Genomic DNA, 10,769 nt, shown 5'->3' with positions numbered 1-10,769 from the left:
TTTTAGCATACGCCTTAGGACAGGGGTCTTCAAACTTGGCCCTTTTATGACTTCTGGACTTCAAGTCCCAGAATTCCTCAGCCAGGCACACTGGCAGAGGACTTCTGGGAGTTGAAGTCCACAAGTCATAAAAGGGCCAAGTTTGAAGACCCCTGCCTTAGGAAATGAAGAGGGGGGGCGTGGTCCATCTATTCTCCAAAGTGCCTGAAGGCAGGACAAGAAGATGGGAACTAGTCAAGGAGAGAAGCAACCTGGAATTAAGGAGAAATTTCCTGACAGTTAGAACAATTAACCAGTGGAACAACCTGCCTCCAGAGGTGGTGAATGCTCCAACACTGGAGGTTTTTAAGAAGAGACTGGACAGCCATTTGTCTGAAATGGTATAAGGTTTCCTGCCTGAACAGGGGATTTGAGTAGATGACCTCCAAGGTCCCTTCCAACTTTTTTTTATTTTATTTATTATTATTATTATTATTATTATTATTATTATTATTATTATTATTATTATTATTATTATTATTAACAACCTGCCTCCAGAAGTTGTGGATGCTACAACATTGGAAGTTTTTAACAAGAGACTGGACAGCCATTTGTCTGAAATGGTATAGGGTTTCCTGTCTGAGCAGGGGGTTGGACTAGATGACCTCCAAGTTCCCTTCCAACTAATTATTGTTATTATTATTATTATTATTATTATTATTATTATTATTATTATTATTATTACTATTACTATTATTATTATCATTATGGTTATTATTATTATGATAGATGAGAGATGGATAGCTATGTATAAATGTTTAAAATTCACTTAACCTTATTAACTTAACAGCTGCAATGATTCACTTAACAACTGTGGCAAGAAAAGTCGTTAACTGGGGCAAAATTCCTTTAACAAATGTCTCTCTTGAGAACAGAAACGTTGGGTATCATTGTGGTGGTAAGTTGAGGACTACCTGCAATTCGTGGAAATGCTCGCCACCAGGAATTGTGGGTGCTCCATCACTGGAGGTTTTCAAGAAGAGACTGGGCAGCTCCTTGTCCGGAATGGTAGAGGGTCTCCTGCCTGAGCAGGGGGTTGGACTAGATGACCTCCCAGGTCCCTTCCAGCTCCGTTATCATGAAATGAGTACAGTTAACTCATCCAGGAGGCTGGCCTTTCTCCCGACCTGCTAAATTTCTCTGCACCTTTTAACCACGGAAGGAAATCAAGGCAGATGGTGGGTTGTTGCCGAATGTTTATTACATTGTCGGGTGTCACGAGGTGTCGGTCGATGGCCGCAACATGTAGGAAGAATCTGGGAGGCGCTTTTTGGACTCAAAACATTTTATGGAAAATAAAATCCTTCCATGAGCTGCAGCCCCTTTCACCCAATGCACTCTGCCCGTCGTGACTTGTAACCAAAACTGTGACTCAGTGACGGTCGTTGAGGACTAGCTGCATGAGGAAACCTCACCCGATCCTTTCTTGAATTTGGCAAGAAAAGGTGTGCAAATCCTGACCCACAACTGCCCACGCCGGGCCGCCAAAAAACCGTCCCATTTAGATGGAGGGGAAGGAGACAAACTGATTGGGGGGGGGGATTTGTACAGTGTGTGTGTGTGTTTGTGTGTGTGTGTATCAAAAAGTCAAGCGGGCCCTCTTTGATCTTTGCCCGATCAAAGCCTCGCACACATAAAAGAGGGGAATCAGCGTTCGGTCACCTAACTGCTGTCTCCATCTTGACTTTTTTGCCTCTTCCCCGCCGCAAGAAGCCGCAGAGCAGCAGGCCCTGAAACGGAGACCGCTCAGAGAGACCTTGTCTTTCCAAATTAAAAAAAAAAAAGCAGCAAAGATTCAGGATGCTAGTCCTCACAGTTGGAACTCCAGCCGGGAAGCCCCGCCTTCTTTGACCAGCAACTGTCGCTTGGCCTCGAAGAGAAGGACGCCGGCAGCCATGGCCGAATTCAAACTCTCCACGCCAGGGACCACCGGGATGGCCAGCTGCCTGCCGCCGCTCCTCCGCGCCAGCTGTTTGGCTTCGGGGCTCACCCCGTGGGTCTCCCCGCCCACCACGAGGGCGACGGAGGCATCCACCATCCACGGCTTGTAATAAGGCTGGACTTGCAGCACGTTCCACTCTTCCTCCTCCTCCTCCTCGTCCTCCTCCTCCGTCTGCCGTCTCCCCTTTGATGGGGAGCCCCTGCGGGCAGCCTGGGATGCTGAAGCTCTCTCAGCCTCTCCTTGGGGTCCCTCGTGGCAGCTCTCGGCCACGTGGATGGGGCTTTGGCTGGGCAGGTAATTGGGCACCAGCTCCCACTCCAGGTTGGAGACGATGGGGACGCGGAAGTGGGCGCCCATCCCCGCCCGAAGGACTTTGGGTTCCCAGGCATCCACGCAGCCTGCCGGAGGAGAGAAAAAAGGCGAAGGTTGCAGCGATGTTTCTCCATCCGGGAGATTGTAAGATGGGCGGACTTCAACTCCCAGGATTCCTCAGTCAGTTCGGGGGTTTCCTCCCCCCCCTTCTTAAAGAGGGCTGGCTGGGGAATTCTGGGAGTGGAAGTCCACCCATCTTAACGAACATTGGCTGGGGAATTCTGGGAGTGGAAGTCCACCCGTCTTAATGAACGTTGGCTGGGGAATTCTGGGAGTGGAAGTCCACCCGTCTTAATGAATGTTGGCTGGGGAATTCTGGGAGTGGAAGTCCACCTGTCTTAATGGATGTTGGCTGGGGAATTCTGGGAGTGGAAGTCCACCCGTCTTAATGAACGTTGGCTGGGGAATTCTGGGAGTTGAAGTCCACCCGTCTTAACGGACGTTGGCTGGGGAATTCTGGGAGTGGAAGTCCACCCGTCTTAACGGATGTTGGCTGGGGAATTCTGGGAGTGGAAGTCCACCCATCTTAACGGATGTTGGCTGGGGAATTCTGGGAGTGGAAGTCCACCCGTCTTAAGGAATGTTGGCTGGGGAATTCTGGGAGTGGAAGTCCACCCGTCTTAAAGCATGCTGCCTGGGGAATTGTGGGAGTGGAAACCAATCCATCTTCAAGCATCGTGGCTGGGGAATTCTGGGAGTTGAAGTCCACCTGTCTTAAAGCATGATGGGTGGGAAATTCTGGGAATGGATGCCCACCCGTCTTAACAAACGGTGCTGGGGAATTCTGGGAGGTGAAGTCCACCCGTCTTAAAGCCGACAGAGCTCTTTCTCAAGGAAGTCATACCAGTGTAAAAGCCTCTTTCGACCCCTTTCAAACTGAGGCGCTATGAAAAATCTTACGGCTCAATAACCACACTCAGGCTGGGCTCAAAAAACAAACCCCTTCTCTCCTTTGCAGGGGGATCAGCAGAGCGTCCCTAAAATTGCCCAGCAGAGTCCTGACTTTGCTACAGGAGATCCATCCCCACCCCCACCCCGTGGAGGAAGAGCCGAGATCGAATCCAGCCCGCTTCTCCTCCACCGTGCCCAGAAACCCTTCCCCACCTTTGACAAGCAGCACGTTGCAGCAGCCGGCTCCCGCCGCTGACCTCAGGATGGTGCCCAAATTCCCCGGATCCCGAATGTTGTCGCAGATCAGCGTGAGAGGCAAGGCGTGCCCCTGCGGGACTTCGGGATAGGACATTTTGGTATGATGGGGCATGGCAAAAATGCCTGCAAGAAATCGAGAGAGGCTGGAGGTGATTGGCCGGGAGGGGAAGAGGAAGTCGGGTGGGGGGGGCGAGGGGAGAAGGGGCAGGTCTTGGTCCACCCCAAACTGCAGAAGCTCAGTTGCCCTTGCTCAGCCCAGCCTACCTCATAAGGCTGTTGTTAAAAGAAAACAGAAGGAGAAAATAGTAGTAACATTTGGACTTATATACCGCTTTGCAGTGTTTTACAGCCCTCTCTTAAGCGGTTTACAGATTGTTTGGGGGGGGGCTGGAATACTGCGTTCTAACCATTGTGCCAACATGACAGGAAGGAAGGAAGGAAGGAAGGAAGGAAGGAAGGAAGGAAGGAAGGAAGGAAGGAAGGAAGGAGAGAAAGAAGGAAAGGACGGAGGCAAGCAATAGCAATTAGATTTTTATACTGCTTTACAGCCCTCTCTAAGCGGTTTACAAAGTCAGTCTATGGCCCCTAACACTCTGGGTCCTCATTTTACCGACCTCGGAAGGACGGAAGGCTGAGTCAACCTTGAGCCGGTCAGGATCGAACTACTGGCTGTAAGCAGAGCCAGCCTGCAATACTGCGTTATAACCGCTGCTCCACCCCGGCAAGGAAAGACGGAAGGAAGGAAGGAAGGAAGGAAGGAAGGAAGGAAGGAAGGAAGGAAGGAAGGAAGGAAGGAAAAAAGGGAGGGAGAGAAGGAAAGAAGCAAGCAATAACAATAGAACTTAAGACTTATATACCGCTTTATAGTGCTTTAGAGCCATTTCTAAGCGGTTTGCAGAATCAGCCTCTTTACCCCCAACAATCTTGAGTCCTCATTTTACCGACCACGGAAGGACGGAAGACTGAGTCAACCTTGAGCCGGTGAGAATCGAACTGACGGCAGCTGAAAGTCAGCAGAACTGGCCTGCAGTACTACATTCTAACCACTGCGCGGCACCGCTCCTCTATGCCTACCAGTAGTCCTTGATTTACCCGATTCTTTAGCCACCGTTTGAAGTTACAAACAGACCTTTCTGGGGTGGGTGGGGGTGTTACTTTAAAAGTCACAGTTGTTAAAATTAGTAACACGGTTGTTAAGTGACTCCGACTCCCCTCGCTGACTTGGCTTTCCCGAGGGTCGCAAAAAGCGGATCACAGGAGCCTTGGGACACTGCAGCCGTCATTAACTATGACTCAGTTGCCAAAGATCTGAATTTAGATCGCGTGACCACGGGGACGCCGCAAGGGTCGCTAAGTGTGAGGAATGGTCATAAAAGAGCCTTGGTGGAGCAGTGGGCTAATGCCTCCTTAAGTAACACCAGCTGCCTGCCATTAGTGCAGGTTCGAGTCCCACCAGGCTCAAGGTTGACTCAGCCTTCCATCCTTCCGAGGTAGGTAAATGAGGACCCAGATTGTTGGGGGCAATTAAGCTGACTTTGTAATAATGCCGCTTGGGGGTGTGTGTGAAAGCCCTAATAAGCAGGCATATACATAAGAATGAAGGCTATTGCTAAGCTTGTAAGCCGCCCTGAGTCTTCGGAGAAGAAGGGCGGGATATAAATGGAATTAAAATTAAAAAATAAAAAAAATAAAAATAAGTCTCTTTGTTCCGGGCCGTTGGAACTTCAGTCATTAAACCGAGGGTTGCAAAGCGAGGACTTCCCACCTTTCGCTGCCCAGCTCACACGTCAGGTCACACTGGGTGGCTTGTATCATTGTAAAGGTTGTTAACATCGCGATTCGAATCCTGAGCTCCACAGAAAGACTGCTGCCCCCTCCCCAGCCGTGACCTCAGCTTCAGGGGGACCCCAGCAAGGCGAAAGGACAGGGCCAAAAGGCTTAAAATCTTTCTCTTTTCTCTCTCTCTCTCTTGCTCTTTCTTTCTCTCTTTCTTTCTTTCTTTTTCTCTCCCTTCTTTTACTTTCGCTTTTTCTATTTCTCTTTTTCCTTCTTTTTCTTTCTCCTTTTTTCTTTTTCTCTTCTTTCTTTTTCTGTTTTTGCTCCCTCTTTCTCTTCCTTCTTTTTCTTTCTTTTCCCTTCTTTCTCTCTTTCTTTGTTTTCTGTCCCTTTTTCTTTCTCTCTTTCTTTTCTTTCTCTCTTTTTCTTTCTCTCTTTCTTTCTCTCTCTCTCTCTCTCTCTCTCCCTTCTTTCTCTCTCCCTTCTCTCTTTCACTCTCAACGGTTCAGAAATGTCTTCGCAACCCCCAAACAAGTGCTAAACAAGGATGCCGCCCCCCTCCCTCCTGAAAAGCCACAAGCTGCTTTTTCGGCCTGAGGTCGGGATCCCACCCTCCACCAAAGCTTCGCCGCAAAAATCTCGCGCTTCGGCAACTCCGAACGGGCTGAGAAGTGCTGAGCCACAGGCCCCGTGGACAACCTTGGCCACCGAGGCACAACGGGGAGGGGGGGAGGGACGTGAGAAGCTGCGAAACACCTGCAAGAATTTTTTTTATGAGACTTTCCCAAGAGCTGTTTCAAGCCTTTTAACTGCTGGAAAGCCGCCAGCTCTAGTCTGATTTATACACACGGCTTGGAAAAGAGCAGAAGGATTACTCAACAAGGAAAAACGCCAAGGGGAAAAAAACAAATGCTCTTCTCAGAGGCGGTTCCCGTGAGATCCTACTCAACCTGGCCGCTAAGGGCGGAACAAAGCCCTCTCTGAGTCAGCTTGCTGGAGTGGTTAAAGGCGCTGGCCTAGAAACCAGGAGAAGGTAAGTTCTAGTTCCGCCTTGGGTACGAAAACTGGTTGGATGATTTTGGGCCAATCGCCGGTTGTCTATGAGTTCTAGTCCCGTTTTAGGCACGAAATTCGGCTGGGTGACTCTGGGTCAATCACTAGGAGACTGCGAATTCTAGTTCCACTTTAGGTACGAAAGCTGGCTGGCTGACTATGGGCCAATCACTGGTAGACTGAATTCTAGTTTCCAGCTTAGGGACGAAAGCTAGTTGCATGACTTTGGGCCAATCACTGGGAGACTGTGAGTTCTAGTCCTTCCTTATGCATGAAAGCCGGCTGTATGACTTTGGGCCAATCACCAGGAGACGGCAAATTCTAGTTCCGCCTTAGGCAGGAAAGCCAGCCGGGTAACTTTGGGCCAATCACTGGGAGATTATGAGTTCTAGTTCCGCCTTAGGCGGGAAAGCCAGCCGGGTAACTTTGGGCCAATCACTGGGAGATTATGAGTTCTAGTCCCGCCTTAGGTAAGAAAACGGGTTGGGTGACTTTGAGCCAATCGCTGGGTGTCTATGAGTTCTAGTCCCGTTTTAGGCACGAAATTCGGCTGGGTGACTCTGGGTCAATCACTAGGAGACTGTGAATTCTAGTTCCACTTTAGGTAAGAAAGCTGGCTGGCTGACTATGGGCCAATCACTGGTAGACTGAATTCTAGTTTCCAGCTTAGGGACGAAAGCCAGTTGCATGACTTTGGGCCAATCACTGGGAGACTGTGAGTTCTAGTTCCGCCTTAGGCAGGAAAGCCAGCCAGGTAACTTTGGGCCAATCACTGGGAGATTATGAGTTCTAGTTCCGCCTTAGGCGGGAAAGCCAGCCAGGTAACTTTGGGCCAATCACTGGGAGATTATGAGTTCTAGTTCCGCCTTAGGCGGGAAAGCCAGCCGGGTAACTTTGGGCCAATCACTGGGAGATTATGAGTTCTAGTCCCGCCTTAGGTACGAAAACGGGTTGGGTGACTTTGAGCCAATCGCTGGGTGTCTATGAGTTCTAGTCCCATTTTAGGCACGAAATTCGGCTGGGTGACTCTGGGTCAATCACTAGGAGACTGTGAATTCTAGTTCCACTTTAGGTACGAAAGCTGGCTGACTGACTATGGGCCAATCACTGGTAGACTGAATTCTAGTTTCCAGCTTAGGGACGAAAGCCAGTTGCATGACTTTGGGCCAATCACTGGGAGACTGTGAGTTCTAGTTCCGCCTTAGGCAGGAAAGCCAGCCAGGTAACTTTGGGCCAATCACTGGGAGATTATGAGTTCTAGTTCCGCCTTAGGCGGGAAAGCCAGCCAGGTAACTTTGGGCCAATCACTGGGAGATTATGAGTTCTAGTTCCGCCTTAGGCGGGAAAGCCAGCCGGGTAACTTTGGGCCAATCACTGGGAGATTATGAGTTCTAGTCCCGCCTTAGGTACGAAAACGGGTTGGGTGACTTGGGGCCAATCGCCGGGTGTCTATGAGTTCTAGTCCCGTTTTAGGCACGAAATTCGGCTGGGTGACTCTGGGTCAATCACTAGGAGACTGTGAATTCTAGTTCCAGTTTAGGTACGAAAGCTGGCTGGCTGACTATGGGCCAATCACTGGTAGACTGAATTCTAGTTTCCAGCTTAGGGACGAAAGCCAGTTGCATGACTTTGGGCCAATCACTGGGAGACTGTGAGTTCTAGTCCTGCCTTATGCATGAAAGCCGGCTGTATGACTTTGGGCCAATCACCAGGAGATGGCGAATTCTAGTTCCATCTTAGGCGGGAAAGCCAGCCGGGTAACCTTGGGCCAATCACTGGGAGATTATGAGTTCTAGTCCTGCCTTAGGTACAAAAACTGGTTGGGTGATTTTGGGCCAATCGCCAGGTGTCTATGAGTTCTAGTCCCGTTTTAGGCACGAAATTCGGCTGGGTGACTCTGGGTCAATCACTGGGAGACTGTGAAATCTAGCCTCCCCTTAGGTACTAAAGCTGGCTGGGTGACTTTGGGCCAGCCCCTCAGTCTCAGCCCAACCCACCTCACAGGGCTGTTGTGTTGGGGAAAACCAGAGAAAGAAAGATTATTAAATTAGTATTAGTGTTCCTTGCTTCAGTTACTTATGAAGTCATAAAGGCAGGATAAAGATTTCCTAAATAAATAACAGCTAAACCTCCGATTTCTTCTGGAACTTACCGATCAACCCCTGTGGAGTGATGACGTCCGACCACATCTTGATCTCATTGTATTTCACTTTGACAAGGGTGGCCCGTTTCAGTTTGGCCGCTGGCAGCATCTTCAGATTCTCCATTAGGCTAAAGAAGATGGTCTGCGGGACGGCTCCCGCCTCCAGAGCATCCAAAATGAGCCTCCGGCCTTCCAGCAGAATTCTCCCGTGCTTCTCGCGAAATGCCCTGGACTTCGCCAGGGTCACCAAATTCCTGTGGGGAAAAGAGGGGATGAGTGACAGTCTGCCTGGAGAAGAAAGTATTTTTTTTAAAGTGCATAAGAAAGGAACATGGCATGACTTTATCTGCCTGCCTGCCTGCCTGCCTGCCTGCCTGCCTATCTATCTATCTATCTATCTATCTATCTATCTATCTATCTATCTATCTATCTATCTATCTATCTATCCATCCATCCATCCATCCATCCATCCATCCATCCATCCATCTATCTATCATCTGTCCCTGCCTGCCTGCCTGCCTGCCTGCCTGCCTGCCTGCCTATCTATCTATCTATCTATCTATCTATCTATCCATCCATCCATCCATCATCTATCTATCTATCTATCTATCTATCTATCTATCTATCTATCTATCTATCTATCATCTGTCCCTGCCTGCCTGCCTGCCTGCCTGCCTGCCTGCCTGCCTGCCTGCCTGCCTATCTATCTATCTATCTATCTATCTATCTATCTATCTATCTATCTATCTATCTATCTATCTAATCTATTTCTATTTATTATGCATCCATCGATCTCTATTCCCTATTTCGTTATCTATCTAGTCTCTCTCTCTCTCTATCCATGTCTTCCATCCGTCCCTCATTTTCTATCTTTTTTTCTTTCTATCTAGCTCTCTATTTCTATCATTCATCCACCACTCTATCTATCTCTCTATTCATCTCTCTACCTATTTCATTATGTATCTCATCTATCATATTTATCCATCTTTCTCTTTTTCTCTTTCTTTCTTTCTTTCTTTCTTTCTTTCTTTCTTTCTTTCTTTCTTTCTTTCTTTCTTTCTTTCTTTCTTATCCCAGTTGATTCTAAAGTTATCATTGCAGTGCAACACAGTTGTTAAGCTTCTTTTCTGATTTTGGCCTCTTAAAGGAAAAGGAAGAGTCAGGATCAGAAAAAGGAAAGAGGGCGAAGTTGTCAGAATACAAGCGAACTTGAGGGCTAATCCACATGGAGCCCCATTTCCATCTGTCCTGTTTGCCATCGTTCACTCCCTAGAGACTAAAATGGACAATATGAAATTTGAGCAGGCCCCGAACAAGGAGTATATATCGGAGGTGGTGACCCTTTGAGAGCTGTATGCAACGAAATTTCATTTTGATGTATGCCGATTGGTGTACATTCAAAGTGACAATAAAGTTATCATCATCATTTCTTTACGGGTGGAGTAGGGTAGTCACATGTTTAAATCATGGTGCACCAACTGCACATCACAGCTAAAATATTTCACAGGGTAATATGTAACCAAGTAACGGGGGAAAAAAGGGCTTTCCTCTGACGGTTTACTTTAGATCAAATGGACTACAACTCCAACATTATTGTAGTCCAACATCACTGGTGCTGCTGGCTGGGGAGTGATGGGCATCGATGGAAATCAGGAGTTGGGAATCCACCACGTCAGCTACGACAGCGGGATGAGGGAAGAAGGGACGGAGGAAAACTAATGTCCCCAACGGATTTTTCAGCAAAGAAAGAAAAATAGAGCTTTTTTTTTTCTTTCCCGCCTCGATTCTCCTCAAAACTACAATTCCCAGAAAGCTTTGCGGCAGGTCACAATCCGCGACTCACGTTTCTCCCGAAGGATGCTGGGAATTGTGGTTCGGGGCTTCCATTTCCGCTTGTTTTCCACAGAATCTCGCACTACAGCACCCAGCATGCTTTGCGCGAATGACATTACCTCAGTCTCTTCTCGTTGGGTCCGGCCCGCTCGTAACGAAGCTCCTCCTCTTCATGTTCCGGTTCCGGCTGGCGCTCCTTTCTGGGCGCTTTTGGGATGTAAGGGGCCTTAACTTTGCTAGGAACGATCCGTTGCTTCTCCTGCACCTGCGCCACCGAGGGCAGCACGCGGAGAGGTTTTCTTCTTAGGCCGCGAATGCCGCGGCGGCTCCCAACGCTAATCCGACACGGCGTCAAGAGCAGAGGAGCCCACGCATGCTTGAACAAGGTTGCCATCTTGCTCACGGGCGGAAATAGTCACAGATGTGAGACTTAGCGGTAGTCTCGCGAGATTTCGATGGCCG

At 48.8% G+C, this 10,769-nt stretch overlaps 1 protein-coding gene across 1 annotated transcript; it reads right to left on the bottom strand.

Annotated features, from left to right (window-relative positions):
• Window positions 1-1,232: 1,232 nt before the first annotated feature.
• MRM3 (mitochondrial rRNA methyltransferase 3) lies at window positions 1,233-10,701 on the bottom strand (the record flags this gene model as incomplete). Its single annotated transcript, XM_083379822.1, has 4 exons — window positions 1,233-2,379; window positions 3,458-3,625; window positions 8,484-8,728; window positions 10,427-10,701. 4 exons carry the CDS (start codon window positions 10,699-10,701, stop codon window positions 1,850-1,852), a joined length of 1,218 nt encoding a protein of 405 aa, XP_083235948.1. The 3' UTR covers window positions 1,233-1,849.
• Window positions 10,702-10,769: the final 68 nt, after the last annotated feature.

This window comes from Vipera ursinii (assembly GCF_947247035.1).
Source record: "Vipera ursinii genome assembly, chromosome: 1".
NCBI classification, from domain to species: domain Eukaryota; kingdom Metazoa; phylum Chordata; class Lepidosauria; order Squamata; family Viperidae; genus Vipera; species Vipera ursinii.
The sequence above is the reverse complement of the archived record's forward strand: the minus strand, read 5'-3'. Positions and strand labels throughout refer to the sequence as shown.